The 18,716-nt window shown below is 39.1% G+C and overlaps 1 protein-coding gene across 1 annotated transcript in view; it reads right to left on the bottom strand.

The window, feature by feature from the left end:
* The window catches only part of AACS (acetoacetyl-CoA synthetase), a 44,296-nt gene that overhangs the window by 24,121 nt on the left and 1,459 nt on the right, over positions 1-18,716 (bottom strand). Inside the window, exons 2-4 of the mRNA XM_075167852.1 lie at positions 16,418-16,521; positions 11,761-11,881; positions 8,602-8,715 (exon numbers count right to left, since the gene is read on the bottom strand). Coding sequence (XP_075023953.1) covers positions 8,602-8,715; positions 11,761-11,881; positions 16,418-16,521 — 339 coding nt within the window. The remainder of the gene's footprint in view (positions 1-8,601; positions 8,716-11,760; positions 11,882-16,417; positions 16,522-18,716) is intronic.

The raw sequence follows: 18,716 nt of genomic DNA, 5'->3' as shown, positions 1-18,716 counted from the left end.
GAAAACTAAAAAATATCAAATTGTACAGTAAATATAATGTATACAATAGCCAGTTGAAGCAGATTAAAAAAAATGAAAAATCCTAGACTGAAGCATCCTTTAAAGTTTTCTGCACAATCGTAATGTCCTCCTTCAAAGTCAAATCACTTACACAAGGAATTAGAAATAATTCCATTTTTATAAATAGTTGTTTCATTTTTTATATCTAGAAGGTTACTCCCAATTTACAAATGTTTCTGCTTAATTAATGAGACTTTCAGGATAAGAGGGCAGCACGCTGAAGAGAACTGGGAGAGCGAGCAAGTTTGTGGATCAAATAGGGTACATAGAGACTAAGAATACAGCACCGTGCAGGGGAATAGAACAGGTCTACAGAAACAGCCATTAGAGAAGGAACGAAAGAGTATAAATATTCAGTTCAAAAGTGGAGATTCAGCTTTACAAAGCTAAACATTGTCTGGTAGACACTGCCAGAATCTTAAACACAAACAAGCAAAACCAGTGTCTCAGCTGATAAGGGAATAATACAGTGGGACAAGCCCTGGAACACTCCCACACAAATGTAGCTCTTCAGGTTTATCTCATTAGCTTGCAGCAAGATTTCAAGCTTTGAATTCAATTTATCAAGGCATACAGAAGAAATCAATGTCAAGAAAGTTAGATTTTCAGTAGGCTCAATTTGAGCAATTCTCCAGAATCCAACCCACAAATGAAAACATGCAACTGAAATTCACAAACTACACTAAAGTAGATCAAAGATCTGGAATTTCAGATCATCCTTCTCAAGCAACCAAAAAGATGTCCAAGTACTTAAAAAAAGGCACATGACAGGCCTAAGTGCAGTACTTGGGTATCTAATTAGAATTCAGTGTTTGAAAGCAAACTTAAATGGCCATAAAAACACTTTCTAACCCATTTAACAAAAGTGGTGAGCACTGACAGATCTTGGACTGCAGTGCGAGTTGCAGGTGCTCCACAAGTATCTACCAGACAGAAAAAATTCACTAGTGCTAGGCACTTTTCAGAGAAAGATATTTATGGATGTACTTTTCAGGACAGGAACAAAGATCACAGATCTTAGCAGCAATTTCTGTTACGTTAACTTTATCAAGTAGGAGGGTACTGAGCTTGATTTTTGCCAGTTTGTCTACACAGCTTGAAAAAAAAAATCTATCCTTTTTCAACTTCACAAGTAAGTCTTAATTTAAACTGAGATTTTTCTTCACAATTCAAAAATCAGTGAAATCAGTTTCTTAAGCCAGCTTGACCGCTTCAGTTAATCTGTAAGCTGCTATGCTTTTGGGAATAGCAACTTGGAAAACAGCATTATGACTTAAGCCCAACAATTTCTGGAAAAAAACCACAACCGTGAATAAAAACCTGTTAAGGTTATAAATGTTAAGATATAAATTACTCCCTAGAACCACCTACAGTTTGTGGTGTTTTGTTCGGTGAAGTTCTTAAGTACACAAAGTGCAGCAAAACCCCAAGCCCGTAAAGGCATTATTTGTTTTGCTATTTTCCCCTTAGGGTCAAGGTTTATGAAACAAGGTACAGTATCCCAAAATTCTAGTGATTTTTCTTTTAAGAGAAATCTTCCTCCCTGAACAATAATTTGAAATATATAACCAGAACAGACTAAAATGTCATTTTGTGTAATGGAAGCAGTTCTTTTTTAATTGATGCCAAATATTTCCACTGAGCATTTCTTGGATGGGACTATCAGGGGGCCAGAGTGCAATGAAAACTAAAAGATGTCTCTTCGTGCTTTGGAGCAGTTATTACCTCGCCACAGCTTACAAGCATCAGTTCTATTATAAGCAAGTTCTCCTTTTCACCACTCCTGCAAAAGCCCTCAGGGCAAGAACACAAGTCTCTGCGTATTATTGTGAGCCAGACAATTAAATCATTACTTTCATTTGTCAGTTGGCTTTGAGGTGGTGTTTGAGTTTCAGAGGGTATCAGCCAAAACTGCCAAAAGGCATGAAACATGCAAGGCAACTTACTCTGCATTTCTGTATCTTTACCCGATCATTGCAGGCAGCCAACCTGCTTGCTCACTGGGATTTTCATGTATTTGTCCTAATCCTCAACACCAGGTCTTATGAATAAAAATGTGGTTCTATTCTGGAAAGAGATCCTCCAAACATAGCAATGTAAGAACTCATGTTGCTTTTCTCTTGACAGCTCCCAACTCTAAATGATACAAACCACTTCTCCTGTCAGTCTTTCAGATTAAAACTGGATTCGCAGAAATAAAAATGATTTCTCCCCTTCTCGCATCAGAGATTCTGCAAACCAATTACAGCAACTGTCATGCATGTAAAAGTCCCTGCATTTGACTGTGCCCAGAGATATCAACTGACTCCTCAAAGCATTCAGTAGGCTGACACAGGTCATAAGTGTCTAAAACTTGGTAAACAGGAATGTTGCTGACAGAGGATGAAAAATCCAACTTTTTTAGCTGGATTCACATCAGGGGTCACAGAACAGTGACCTATGTACAGAAGCTCTGTAATACAGAAGAATAATGGTACAGCTAATTTAAATATTCATCATATGTTTGTTCATATATTTAACTAGAGCCTCCACGTTCCTTGATACAGTATTTCAGCTAAGGATCAAAACTAGCATTTGTCAACATGGGTAAAGTCTACAGAAGGTTCTTCCCCATCTCTGTATCTTAACTTACCCCTTTCTTCAAGCTGGTAAGAAAGGTGGAAACTACCTTCTGTTAGAAAGAGGAGGATCTTCATACCCTCTTTGGGTGAACTAGAAAGCAATTGAATAGAAGGCTCAAACACAGGAGATGGGAACCCAGCAACTAGGAATCCAGAATATGTCATATCAAGGGTCGTAGCAGCACTCCTCCTGACTTGTAAGTATGTGTAAAATCTCCATAAGGGCAAAGAAATAAAAGCTTTACTTTGACATAAAACCTGTGACAAATCTCTAAGCAGAACAAGTGATATCTTAAAAACACTGTACGGATTTTTTTGAGAGGCACTTACAGCCTGATCTGCTCAGGACAGCATTTTCTATCAGTTGCTTTTCACTTATTAGCATACTCTGAGATTAAACTTAGATTTGTTCATTTACTCTTAGATTTGTTCATGTACACATTAGTACTTTACCAACAAAATAGGTGAAAATTATAGTCCACAAGTTTCTGGTATAATCATGCTGGAAACTATGTCAAAAGCCTCATTTCTCAGAGTGCTGAGAACACATTCCCTGCAACCATCTAATGCCTTCATAAAGTAGAATAAATGCATACTCAGAAACAGAGGCATCCAAACATTTGTAGTCATCTGAATGAAAAAAAAAACACAAACCCAAAACACCAAACAAAAACTTGTACCCTGCATCAAAGATTTCATTTGAGCCTTGAAAGAATGCATCAGGAGGAAGGAAAGCAGGGAGCTGCAACTGAAATATCCTCTCAATAGCTTATACTATTGATTTACACCAGCTCTCAAACAGAAGAGACAAATCAAAGACCAGGCTTCCAGTTCCTCTTTTTGATGTTATACAGCATTTCATACTCCTGTAGGACTTTAAAGTGGTTATCCTACCTAACATTACTGGCCTGAGACTATTAGTAACATGTTAATCTTCTTACAAAGCTAGTTTAAAACCCACGTAAGCAACTACAGCTAATACAGTTACTATAGATAAATCACCAGCTTTAAACAATGTAATTCACTGATGTTTTGTTGAGGATTTTTTGTGCGAACGCATGGGGAAGATTAGTTTGTTTTTAACTGCTGACTTGTAATAGAACAATGCTGGCTACAGGGATATAATAGAAGCAACCTATCCAGAGATTAAAAACACAGATACTCCCTGTTTTATTTTATTGCTGCTGCAGTCATTGTTATTTGCCAAACAGATGGCCGGTGGGAGACCAGGAGTACTTCACATGTGGATTTGTGTAGCTTGCATTAGGTACTGTATCTGTTTCTTCCAATTGTTTGAGCATCATTGACAGTATTGCAAGACATCTTTAGAAGAGATGTTTCACCACACATCTGCTTCAATTATGTTTACTATTAAGTGCTATCTCCTTAGTGATGGAAAGGAAAGACTAGGATGAAATCAAGCTGAAAAAAAGTGCTCGACATCGCCGCTTGTCCACCCACACTCGCCCACCTCCAACTTCAACATACTGTTACTGTCATGATGCAACCATAAATTGCACTGAACAAACTAGGGGATATGTTAAGTTTAATGAAAAGTTAAAGTCGTCTTGTCTTAGAGGCAGTAAAGCATGGAGATGAAATTCACAAGAAGAAAACAGCTCAAGATTTTAAGAGAAAGTGGCAACAAAGGGCATCAGAACCTGGCAGGCTGACTAGGTGTTAGGCAACCATAATAAAATTAATAAAATATCTCCGTTCTATTTAAAAGCTGATTTTTCAAAAGCATGCCCTGTATTACTGCTATAAACTACATGAAGAATCACCCTTCCTTCTGCCATCTGCTATAAATTTTGGAACAAATTAGGGCCCAGTAGATTTTGGCAAGCTTTGGAGAGCCTTATCTTTGATACCACAAGTGGGTGTATGACTCAAACTTTCCCACCCAACACTTAACATCTCTCCCCCATTTCAATTTGAGATTTGGAGAAAAGCCTGCAGCCTCCACCTCTGACTGCAATGTTACGGTTTAGCTCTTCCAAGGACTGCCAATATCCTCTGGCACAGGAGAGAAACATATGAAAGAAGTTGAGACCCAATTTAAAGTATGTCTCTTTCTCTAAATAGCCGGATCACTGTTAAAAAGCCCATCGGATTTCTTTCACAGGGAAGCTCTCCCTAAATATGGGCTGCTGCCCAAGGCAAAGCAATCTGTCAGGGTCAGGAGTCCAGGACGGGGGACACCAGGGGAAGGGAAGGAGGGGAAACTGCGCAACAGCTCAACTGATAGGAGCTGATATGGTTCATCTGACTGAAGATTACAAGGAAAAGAGTCTCTCACCAGCCAGGGTAAGAGGGCAGAGCGGAAAAAAGTAGAATGTGAGAAATTGCCCAGAAGAAAAAAAGCATGTGAAGGCTCTGGATAATCTAAAAAGCTCTACCTGAGCCCAAAAACATACCATGATTTTAAGGAAACAAAGAGGTTGCCTAGATTCATTAATCTTTTCTGTTATCAAAAGTAAAGGGCTTTGTAAGAACTCCTAGCACAATGCAAGCCTGCTTCCACAAATAAGCTATAACTGCTCATAAAGACGTACTTAAGCTATTGAAATGCTCAGGGGGCCCAGCACAGGTACATGGTACCTACAGCAGCTCGGCAGAAAGGTTTCTGCTGTGGAAGTGCCAGACAGGAAACTTTCGCTCAGGAAATGCACAAAAAAGCCAAGGGAAAAAACAGAGCTGCAAGCTTACTCAAATGATGGGAGCTTAACTCCAGAGATTTAGGGAGCTGGGATCCAAATAGTGTTTTTCATTACATTTTCAATGTATTTGTTTCCTTTTTCATTTGTTTTCATTTTGGGTTTGGTTTTTTTTGGTTGGTGTTTTGTTTTTTTTTTTGGGGGGGGGGGTTTGTTGGTTTGTTTGTTTGTTTTTTGTGGTGTTTTTTTTGTTTGGTTTTTTTTTTTTAAATAACAGTACCACCACCAGATAGCCAGAGGCCGCAATTTGTGCCTCCTCTTGAAATCACTAAAAATCCTTCCAGGCTTCCCATTGGAGTCAATGTGCACGTTTTCTCTCCCAAGAACAGGACAAAGTGCACAGTTAAAATCCTGTCCTTTCTGTGGATTAAGGATGCATTTTCACCAGAAACTTGGAATTGCTACCTTCTGCAGGCATGTAAAAAACCTTTATAAATAAAAATAAGCAGTATCTAAAGCATGCAATTTTATTCATACAATCTTATTTTTTTAAAGTATCAACTACGCTTTTCAATTTAAATAAGTAAAGAGGTGAGCCAGCTGCCAAAACAAACAAGATTCAGGAGTTAGCCAGCCTCCAGTTGTGCTAAGTTGTGCTAAATACAGTCATTAACTAAAAGGAACTGTTATTGAAATTATAATAATAGCATTATTAGCTCAATTATTAGCACCACTGACTACAGCCGTATTTCAGTAGCATGTTGTCTCCAGCTACAGAGCACATTTCCCCTGCACAGTATACCTTACTAAGAACTGCTCACAAGATGAGCATAAAATTACAGCATCATATGTTGTCTTCTTTTTCCAAACGCAGTATTTCTAACTGGTTTTGATTAGAAGAGTTCTAGCAGTGACAACCAGGTTGCGAACAGGCCTTTAATTCGCACCTTAGCACACAAAACAATCTCATGTAGGCAAAATTCTTTAATCTTAATTCAGAATGAATGTTCCCATTAAATGTGACTGCACCTGGTCATACTTAAACATTAGTATTACATCTGTTACCCTAGTGAGCAGTATTTTCTTCCCAGAGATTAAAAAACTCCCATTTAGCATCAAACATCAGTATGTAAAGTCTAAGAAATGGACTTTAACCTGAGAATTAGGCCAGCAGCAAGGAACAGCAGGTTTCTACTCCCAGGAACACACCAAAGCTACAGCTGTTGCTACTCACAAGTTTACAGCTACTGTCCTCCCCCATCGTAGTGTGTTCACACACAGTTTTCATTCACACAGAGTATGAAAACATATCCAGTAACTACTCTTCTGCATTGTCCATCACTTTCCCACAACACATTTCATCATATTATGGGATCTGAAACTGGTACAGAGCACCCTTTTTGCCACTTACACATGAGATTTAATCTTTCAGTTTACCATAACCAGCAATACATATGGAAGAACTGTTTCGAGCCCTGTTACGAATTTTTTTACATCCTTATTAAACAATAAGGAATAGTGTATTGTGTCCCCACAAGCAGCCTACAAAACAGAGCATTTGAATTTGTTTTGTACACATCAGGAGAAATTCCACTGCAAAAGTCAAAAAAGAGTCCCAAATTGTGCGCTTCACAATGACAGAAAGCATTAAAAGAGGTCAACAAAAACCTGACTAGGACTTTGATTGGTTTCATGATGTCCAAGTTTCCAGTTATATGCATAATTACATATTATTTTGCCAATGTGGTTGGGGCAACTTTTTAAAATACACGCAACCCACTTTTACCACTTGATGTACACATTAGAGGACAGGTAGTAAGAAACACTACACTTAAGTTCTAAATACTCAAACTTTGTAGAGTGTAAGTTTTCCGATTCATTAGTTTGGTTTCAGACAGAGGCTGTTGCTCCTAACAAGTCAGCTATGAACATGACAGTGTTAAGATTGAAAATGGAGACAAAATTGGAGCATCTTAACTTAGTCTTAATTCAGATAAACCTTCCTGACTTTGCTGGATGGTTCATACCCAATTAAGGATTTAGCTCTAATTCTATGTAAAAAAAACAAGCCACCAGTGCTGACAATTAAGTGTTCAGTTACCAGTTCCGTAGAATACTTATACCATATGCATGAAGTATGAGCTCTCTTGAATATATTTTACATTTGCAGGTCATATTTGTGGGTTTAATAAAAATAATAATGCATACCCTTCTGTTTTTGAAGACATGAGTTCAAGTTCTGGTTTGTAACATGCAGAAAACAAACCAAATAGTTTCATCGCTTTGGGTTTGCATCATATAAGAATTCACACATACTTAGGATAATGGCCAAGTATTGCTCAAAGAACATGTGATTCCAGTAGTAAGATGGATATGCACATCAGCAGAACTACCGGGTAGGAGTGAAGGAGCTTCAAGGATAATACAGTTCTGACTTGCACCACGCTGACAAAACTAAAGAGCATATGTTACAGAGCACATGAAATACAGAGATGAAGCGGCTCGGCTGGAAGATCAAAACCAGCAATTTAGAAATAAATGGACTGAAGCCAGCAACTCCTTCCTATGCCTGGACTGTATACTGTACAAGCTATTCACGAGACAAAAAAATGTTTATATAGAGAAATCCACATGACAGTCTTATGGCAGGAAACATTACTCTAGAAATTTTTGTGAGTTAGAGAAAGGATCACTGGGTTCTAACCACTAAGCCTGCGTTGGTGTGACTTGAGAAGTTACTGCTCACCAGCTGTTCACTACCATCATTCTGGAAGTCACTACTCCCAAAAGTACTGGTGGCAGAAGGTAGTAGAAGTCCATTCCTCAAGAACTGCAATTCACAGTGCACCGTATTTCCTGGGGCCATAGGGTCAGTAATTGCCAGCTGGCACCAGAACAACCAACCTGGGACCATAATTTCCATGATTGCCCCCATGTGAATCTGCCAGACCTTTGAGTCAAAGCTCAGCTAGATGCAAAGTCTCCATCACCTCCGCTTCCACGGAGTGCTTATGAAGCAGACCTTAGTGAAGCTATGAATGAGGTATTTTCCTTCCCACTCCAGTGCTAGAGAACTTGCAGGCTAGTCCAGGTTCCTTCCCTCTAGAAGTGTATTTCATACAAATGTAAATATAGCAGCATAAGAGCCTTTTCTTTACAATGTTTCTGTGAAATAGTATTTCATATTCATGTTTCTATAACCTTGACTACTCACTTGCATATTTCAAGAAAATTTCACCTCTTGTCCTTTAAAAGTTACTCACCCACAACTCTGTCTCCTACTTTTACTCCCATCTTCCTCATGGCTGCAGCATACAAAGCTACAGCTTGTCTCAGTTCTTCAAAAGTAACTTTCAAAATTTCTTCTTTGCCTTCCTCTGAGGAAAGAAGATTAAAACAACCAGTCAAAAGTTATGCATTGCAACATAAGTAGAGTCTAGTACAAACAACTAATTCTGGAAGAAAAAGAATATGAAGGAATTTTAGGAGAAGAGTTTCCACTAACATTTATAGTTTTTGCTTTTCAAGTTCCTCTTATGCTGTACCAAGCTTTTCTTTTTAATGGGAATCAAGTATTAATCAGTAATATTCATTCAGCAGGCACCAGGACATTTTTAAAGACAGGAACATACATCTGCAAAAATGCAAACTATTCACTGGAGAAAGGTGTGTTCTCAAAGAGTATTCGTGAAAAATAGATTGCAGTGACCAAGGCTGCTTTCTAACATGGAAAGAACCACCTCATTTTCCCTTTTTAATCAGTTTTCTCATTAGGTATAGGAAGCAGCAGCAAGGTGCCAACTTTAGGTTTTATTATGGCAAGTCACCATTGACTAGAAAATGACGCACATAAAATTACTAAGGTCTGACTTTCAATATGCTTTTTAGACATCTGCGTTTGCCAACACACCACAAAGCAATTAAACTGAACTGGACTCCATTCATCTCTGAAAAGATCTGCAGGGTGTTTTCATTTTTGTACTGAATGTCAGATGTTACATAAGCTGTTAATAGATGACTCGTGAAACAAAATGAACAAATCTAAATGTTATGAAAGGCAAAGTTTGTCATCTTAAAGGTCCCTTCCTGTACTTCCTCAATGTGACTCCTGCAAACCATTTGGCCTGTCCTGTTTCCAGTATCCAGCACTTCTTATGAACACACATATGCCAAGGATGTCGCAACAAAAACGTACTGCATGCCCTGGTAGAGCAGGTCCTTGCAGAACTGCTACCATCAGTCTGATTTTCTTAAGCAGGGAACAGTATTTTTACTCTTTTGCCTTCTTAGACTTCCATTCCAGTAAATTTAGACCTACATGGAGCAAAAGAGCAGGTTGTGATGGGAAACAAAGCAGAAGTCAATGTAACATGTAGTTCATAAGGTGAGCAGGCACCGCTGACAGATTTTGTGTTCCCATACAACAACAGAAAAACGGGACTCTGATCTTGCTCCATGATTAAAGCCCCCAGAAGAAGGGAGTCACAAATAAGAGATTCACAGTAAGAGCCAGAGACAAGTGAAATTGTTTAGGAAAGTTACATTTACATTCCTGTGCTCTATCACACCCACATTGCTCCCACAGAATCATCTCTAGTGAACACACGAATCGGACACAGGTTCCCTAAACACCACTCTGACCTAGCAGTGAGGGGTTAACAAAAAATACTCTGACTTAAGAGATCTTAAGAAGATTAAATACAGCAGAAGGTCATGAAAAGAAATGGAGGTGGAAGTCTGTTCACCACAGAGAAGCAGATGTGTTCACTCCAGGACTGATACAGCATTCAATTGGAAAATAATTTTGCTCCTGTTGGTATCATCACCCGTGATTATGTGACTCAAAGCAGTGAGTCTCCAGTACACCCCATAACTTCCTAACAAGAAACAAGATCTACAGGGACAACGTAATCACATATCAAATCAAATAATTCACTAAGTTGATAATAATTCCTTCAATAATTTGAACTGGAAGTATTTAACTCCACTTTTTTTCCTCAAGTTGCATGTTTAGTTTTTAGCATTAACAAATCAATGACATCAATTCTACATAGAGTTGACTTACTAATCAGTGTTTGGCTTTCAGCTATTGCACAAGATGTACTTAATAACTACATTGGTTTTTTTTTCCCCCCATTAAATAATACATAAGAAGCTTTTCTAATGATCTCGAAATTTGAAAGTGATGAGTTCATCACTTTGAAGCCAGCTTTCTGTTACATGCCCCATTTCTATCAGACTTTACCAGATCAATTCTTATTACACCAAAACTGGGTCACAGATTTTCCCATTCTCTCTGAACTGGTAGTTGATTTTTTATATATATATAATATATCATATATATTATTATAATATGATACATAATATGATATAATATGATCAGAGAGGTTACTTTCAATACCTGTAAGCAGTAAAATGCAACTGATAAGCTTACTGCTGAAGAAGAAATACTTACAGAAGACAATTCTGTTGTCTCACGTTGTTTTTAAACGGCTATCAGAACAGTAATACACATGTGATTCAAAAACTGATCTCCATGCATCAGAAATCAGAAACTAAGATTTTTAACACCTACACAATCAATCCATAGTTCTGCATAATTTTCCCTGCTAATGAGCTGTAAGACTGCATTGTTTAGTGTTAAGCTATTAAGAAGCATCACCGCTTGGTCAGTCTTATGATAAGGATTAGGTCCAGCAAAAGGGAAGCTCAGAATACAACTCCCTAAGGAAGCATCACACACCTGCACAGAAGCTAATCCCATCTAACAGAGATTCGAATTACCAAAGTCAGCAGATACAGGAAAGGGACTTTCTGTCTTAACACGACCATCCTCATTACGACTATACCCGGATTTTACCAGATTTATATCTCCTCTAGTATAACAAAAAATTAAGACTGAGCTTTAGTGTTCTACAAAAGTGAAATTCCAAGCCTTCCATGCATGTAACTGCCCTTTCTTTTTGTATGTCAAAAGCAGAGTTAATTCCTACTACCCTGTGTAGTCCTTAGTATTCCTAAAATATAAGGTATAGGAAGAGGGTGGGAAGGACAATATCAAGCAACAGTGCCAAAATACTTCCTGAAGGCAAGCATTAGGCAAGCGTTTATGAAAAACGTGAAGTAATAGCTCAAATATTGAGTGATGCTAAACACAGCATGATCTCCAATACCTTAACACAGTTAAGCACATTTTAAGAAAACTTCATTTAGTTTGCCAAGGAATTTTCAGAACTTCTATATTCCCAGAGCATGTTTTGCTGGTTTTTTGCAGAGTTGTATCATAGATTCTGCAGAGTTTATTTTCCCCTTTTCTCCTCACCCAAGCCAGTTTATTTCAAGGTTTCGTAAAAAGCAGAGCTGTTCTATAAGGCCTAGTCCTGCGAACTATAAATAAATACAAGCCATTAGTTCTTTCTTACTTGCTGCATACAGTGCAATCTTGTCATTGTCCTTGTGCTTCAGAAGATTTTCTGCATAGTTCAGACGGCTACCTTTAAACCATTCCGGGACATCTGCAACGCTTTTGGATGTATCAACCACCTGAAAAAAAAATACAATACATTCCTGGAAAACCGTAACATAATTTTTTTTTCAGAGCATTGTACAGAAATCAGCTAGTTAATTCCAAGCTCTTTATACACTCAATTAGGCAAGAATCATTTCTCCCAGCTTACAGATGGCACACACATACTAGATCCTGTAATTACAGGCCTGGAAAGATTAATTATTTGTCAACTGTCACAAGACATCATTACAACAAAACTAGAAAGAGTTCCTTGCTGACAGCTCCCTCTTTGGACCAGCCTTAAATGCACTAGTGAAGCAAACCACTATGGCTACATCCAGACAAGATACATGCAAACCACAGTGCACGCTGGGGTTTTGCCTCTGGGGACATCCCGAACAGGGACTGAGCTACAGCATATTGTAGGTCTCTACCAGGCCATACGCTCCAGCCTCCCTCCTACAAAAATCAAAACATAGGAAGACGCGAGTACCCAGTCCTCCCCAGCAGGAGTCGCAAGGTACAGAGGCCAACATCAGGAACTTAGACAATGGTAATTCAAATTAACCCTAGGCTAAATAAGTGACCTGTATAGTCAAACGTAACTAAAAAGTTCAAGCTTTTTATTCCAATTTTCCATTTTTTAAGAATTAAGTTGCAGTAAACATTTAAGTACTCCACAGCTTCATTCAGAGTGCAGAAATACTGCTACTAACCTCTACAACTAACAAATACTGCATTACAAACTGTCAGAGTGCACATTTCTACCATCCCTGATTTACTGTTTTCTAAAAAGAGTGTTCAGCAACCTAATAAGCCCATATTAAGTAATGCCCTATTTAGGACTAAGACATGCAAAGAATTGAAAAATGCAATGAAAAGAAGTCACAAAAAATATGTTCAGCTGAAATAAGTTCCCCCCATCTTTAACTAATTAAGCCTCAAAAATATTAAATTATCCCTTGATAAGTCACAGTTAGGACTATACCTTTCATAACAGCGATAGGTAAAGAACCCCTTAGCATTAGCCACAAAGGTCTGTAAATTCCTTCCTAAATGCCCCACTGTTTGGAGATTCAACTGCCCAGCAGCACATGTATTTTGTAATCTTTAAATTGAAACTTTATTTTATAGCTGTGTTTTTGAAAGCTTCAGTTTATACCCTCAGGTTCTCTCTCATGGACTGCACATGCATTACAGAAACAGCATTCTTTCAGACCAAGTAAAAGGCTCTTCTGAAAGCCAGAGAGAACTCAAAATACCTCCCATTGCAGAAAATCCAATGGTTTTGTGCTTTGAGATGTACAGTATATGCACTACTGGAGGCAATCCCAAAATTAATTTTTATAAGAGAAGTTAAAGCTCATGTGGAAATGCTCTACTGTATTACTTTATTTCAAATGAATTTTCTAAAAATGGGAACTCAAGATTTCTTTGCTTGTAACAATTAACTAGAGCTGAGTTATAGCATTTACAGTTTATCAACTCAGGCTGCAGAAATATTTTTTTTTACATCAACATATATTACTGAAGTAATTAGAAGCCACTCTTAAAACTGACTCATTACTGACTTCCTTAGCTTGAAGAAAACTGAGCAGAATGTTTTCAGCATTTTCCAGGACAAGACCTAACCCTATTTTTTTCCTGAAGTGGAACACCCCTTTGAAGAGCTCTACTAGGATAAGATGCTGGAATCACATACTTGATGCTCCATTATTTTCCACTCTGGTAACACCTATGACTGCTAGTTAAGCCAAATCTCTTTGGTAGAGATACTCTGTTATATGAACAACCTGATCGCTCCCTTAGAGGAAAGTTCTCAGCAAGCAACAGAAACTCAAGGTCTGCTAATTTAGTGAAAGATCCCAGCTAGATCTCAGTTCTAGCAAGTCTATAAAAATGCAGAGCTTTGCCACAAGCCTTTCACTTCATACAGTCCCAATAAATGCCCAGCAAGTCTACAGGAAAGGTAAAGAAGTGCAGTCTACAGTACTGCTGACTGCAGTCCTCATTAAATGACTAAGACTCCACTCCTCCGCACAACAGCTCTAAGGCATACAAGGCCAATTTGCGCGGTTAGGTGAACAAGCCAAGTATCAGCTGTACTCCCATGCCACCAGCTCCTGTTCTACAATTGCTCTTCACAGCAGCTAATCAGTGACCACTTCCCAAGCCTCAGTAGCTACGAATAAGCATCACATTAGCAATATCCTCTATCCACACCTCTACCGCATTTCCCCTCCTTGAAGTGGTTTGCTCTTTGTGCTATAATCATGCATTATCATGCCCCAGAGATCCTGCTTACCCTAAGCAGAGACTACACCTTTGAGAATGAATCTCACCATCACCATTAGACAGAGAATCTTTGCCTTACTGCAGTACGTGATGTTCTGTATGACCTGAAGAGCAAAATAGCATGCCTCACGAAAAGCGAGAAAGCAGATGCTATCGGAATGCTCAAAGCAGCCCCTCCACAGGAACAGCTGTCAGGTGCTTCTTGCAGCAAAAAGAGAAATACATTTAGACTACATTCCTCATTTAAAATCAACAGCTACTTGTGACTTGACATAACAATGCCAGTGCTGCCATGCCAGGACACTGCAAACTTTGTACACTGCAAGTACCTTTGTTCTTTCCAGAAATGACATGGATATCAATTGCTATAGAGCGACATGAGCCTGTCGACATAGAATATTTCAAGCCTTTACTAAGTTTAAATAAAACACTGGCCATCTGTATTATATATACACAAAATTTTATTGTTTTTCTTAGAATGACCTGTGAAAGTAGACACTGTTTCACTAGCTAGGAACAAAGGAGTCAACTCCGGTTCATGAAAAATTTTATTTTCCTCAAAGCATAATGCTTACTTCCAACAAGCAGCAGGGATCAGGTTGTAAGACACGTCAAACTTTTCAGCTCTTTAGCTACCACAGAACAGCTCAAGTACTGTGACCAGCCTTTCCTCCAGACATGCAACAGAAATGGACCGATGGTAAGGACTAACAGTAAGTCAGCTTCAAGGCTCAATAAAGCTGGAGTCAGGCCTTGAAGCTGACACTATGCTGACACCGAGGGAACATTAGAGGCAAACGGGTCCATAAAAAGTAAGTCAGGTATCTTTTGCAGTACTTGTCTACCAGCTGACTCTGCCTCTCCTGTTTTAAGATCTCACATCACAGCAAGACCCTTGTAGAATAGGCATGCAGGGGCCTAGAAGCTCACAAGTAGTCTAGTTAAAGCCTTCCTAGATATCCCCATCTTCTTGCTTCTCATCCTCAGGAAACATCCATTTTTAGGCCACCATTGCCAGCTTCAGTCTCCCTTCCAGTTCACCAGCCATTGGTGGTGTCTGGAGAGACAGACTTCCAGCAGTGCCAGTCCTGTAAGACAAGAGAATGAGAAGCGTTACTGTCCAGCTTGCTCAGTACAGACACAAGGGTGTAAAATAGCTCCTCTGAACTACTCGCTCGGGACAATTTGCATTTATGTGGAAATTTAGAAAAATAGCCTTGCTAACAGCACAGAATATGTAGAAAACAGACAGTATCCAAACACAACCTAGCCAGATTTCAAACTACCATCTATAGAAAAAATAAAAGATTAAGTGTTTATAGCCTTCAGACTACATATACTGCAGAAAGCAGGCTAGTTCTTACATTCTTGCTGAATTTGCTCTTCTAAAGGGTGGGTCACATTAAGACACCTCAGCATGCAGTTTCATAGCAGGAGGAACCACTTGATCTATCACAGCATGCAGTACAGAAATTTTTAAGACAGGAAAAAGCAAAAGAAACTTACCGGTTCCCTCTGCAGAACTGCCAGTACTCTGAGTGTTCTTGGAACAGATGGCCTCCAGGGATTAAGATACAAGTCCAGGCCTCTCTCTACTAAGTCCCAGGAAGGCTCCTCTGCATCAAGCTTTTGAAGTAATTAGTCCATCTTCCTCAGATGGAAAACCACAGGGTGATGCTGATATCCTACAACGGGACTGTACAAGGGCTCCAGCTTTGCTCTCCATTTGCAAGAGCTTCAGAGTCACCTTTATCTCAAGGCAACACTGTGGCATGGTCTGGTATTCCACCTGTGATTGCATTCAACCGCTACCATTCCCTCAGAGATATTTCAAGCCTACATCTGATTGCAGAGACTTCCATAACCAGTTCTACAAAACTGGAGTGGAACAGGTGTGCTGATCAGGTAAGCTGACTCAGGGAACACAACATGAACTTGACTGCATGCCAGCATTTACAAAATCAAGATGACATTCTACCAGCACAATCCTAAAGCAGGAGGCAGTATATCAGTAGACTCCCCACAAGCAGCCGGGACTGCCAAGGTGTGAGAGCACATGACCACAAGGACAATAAAACTTGAGGAGTTCACTGTCCTGAAGTGTGTCAGCAACAGAACACCACCATCCACCACACAAGGAAATTCAGGACTATACACTTGACAGGTTCTTCATATCACTTGCAAAGGTTCCACAAACAGGTCAAAAGATTGATTGTAAAACTGGTTTCTGTCCCCTTTGTGTTGCACTTGACTGTTTAAAATAAATACTGACTTACCTCATCATACAGGCGAGAACACGTGATGTTACTGTACTTCCAGAATTCTGCCCAGAAGTCTGAGTAGGATTCCACTGACCACTGGTATAAGTCATCGTAGTTGGCTAGAAGTAATAGATGTCTGTTAGTGTTATGCAGAGAATTACAGGAATTTAGACAAACTACAATTACGGATATCCCGGATAAAGAACATTTGTGGCTAAAACAACCAGTAAGATAAAACTGATCACACAGAGTAGATCACTTCTCTGTTCAAGGCAAGTGACTATAGCATCAGCAGAAATAGTCTACTTGAACACCTGAACAGATGGCATCATCTCACCTGACTGTGTTACAAGCCATTTGCCACCACAAAGACAGGGACCTTTTCTAATAACTGTGCAACATCTACACACACATACCCACCTCCATCACTGAAACTGAAGATGAGACAGCAGAACAGAGTCCTGCTTGCTGACACTTCTGCTCCCTATCATATCATCAACATGATGCTTTCATACAGCAAAAGATAAACAAGTCTTCCTGACAAGATATTTGCTGTATGGTTCTAGTCTGGGACCAAAGACCTCTGATAGCATGGTAACATGGAGATTAGATGCACTCATTATCTAACTGTAATATCAACAGTGCTGTTACAAAGGAAGCATGCACTATTCCTCAATAAATAAGGAGTCTGACAGACTGCAGCTTACCTTTTCATGCTAAAACAGCATGAATGAAGTGAAACAAGATGTTTACTAGCTAGATATTAAAACCATGACCTGGCATGAAAAAACATGGAAATCAGCAGTTTAAGTCTTACATGATTGAGACAGATAACGTAACATGAGGAATACATACTAAAAAAACACAATTCAAACGAAATACTGAAATTCAGTGTGTAAAACAGTTTTAGGTATGAATAACTGAAGCTGATTTCTCATCACCAGCTTAAAAGTGACATTCCCAAGTCATGTCCATGTTGTCTGAAGCCGTGCCAACAGCCAAATTAATCATTAATATCTATAAATGCTATCAGTGACAGTAGTAACAGTTTCCTGCTCTGCCAAGTGCATTTCCTATTTGATGCTTTCAGCTAAACGCCTGAAGTCATTTTCTCCAATTATCTTTGGTTTGTCATCCTGTTATCCAGCTGATTGCTTCAGAAGTCATCTTTGCATCCTCTCCCTATGAGGAGGACATCTTCCAGCTTTATAAGAAAAAACATTCAAAACCATCTCTACACTGTTACTCACACTTGATCACTACAGCTGTTTCCCCACCCCGTCTGTCCCTTCCACACCTTATTCCACTCAATTTTTTCCATTAATGTGAGATTACTCTCTAGGTATTACTGACATAGTAGAAGTCAAGGCAAAGACTCTTCTCCGTAACTCAGCTTTTGCCCACATATTGCCTCAACCCCAGCCTCCTACATTCCTTTTTTACACTCCACCCAAATTACTCTTCGCTATTCTGCACATCAGCTGGTGTGGGGGAATAAGACTTTACCAGAGAAAAGTTCAAGCTTCCATCTCCTCCTTCAAAAACCAATCGTAGCGCATGCTCTGAATCATTTGATAAATGCAAAAAGCTACAGGTAAGCACTAATTTGATTTCTTGCAATATGAACAGTTTGTTCTGTCTTATCTATACAGTTTGTCCCCGAATGAGATTTAGCATGCAAGTCCTTCGGGGCACAGATCTGTTATTCAGAAATTAAACACTGCATCTCATCACTGTATTTTCAGGGCTGGACAGAGCCAGGCTGTTTAAAGGGTTATATTGCCCTTAGCCCTCCTCAGTCAGTCCACATCTTGATGTTACATAAAGAATCCATTCTTGGTTGTTGAATAGCACACAGACCAATGAACATCAGTTCAATTCTAATGGAAGTTGACAGAGGTTTCTATACAGGAATCCACTTTTAACTGGAGATAGCCAGTTCAAAATGGGGTGAAAAAAGTTCTAGTTGTTACAGCCATAAACATGGGCAGCCCATCTGAAACTGCATTCAATCTTGATCATGAGTACCAGTTACATGTCATTTCTCCTCAGAACTTAGATAAAAATCCTGTAGTAATTTGCTTCTTATGTAGCAGAAGAGTTAGACACTATACATTTGTGTTCAAATGGGAAACTCCCCAGCAGTCAAACTAATGACCTGGCTTGCCCACATATTAAGTTCCCAAACAAGATGCACAATTGTTTTCCAGACATGAACTGCTAAAAGCACCAAATACATTGCTATTACTCCAGAATGTCTCTGCTTGCACTACAGACACATTTATACCAGACTGACCAACTTGTCAGGCCACTT

Source organism: Calonectris borealis, chromosome 18 (assembly GCF_964195595.1).
Source record: "Calonectris borealis chromosome 18, bCalBor7.hap1.2, whole genome shotgun sequence".
NCBI classification, from domain to species: domain Eukaryota; kingdom Metazoa; phylum Chordata; class Aves; order Procellariiformes; family Procellariidae; genus Calonectris; species Calonectris borealis.
The sequence above is the reverse complement of the archived record's forward strand: the minus strand, read 5'-3'. Positions and strand labels throughout refer to the sequence as shown.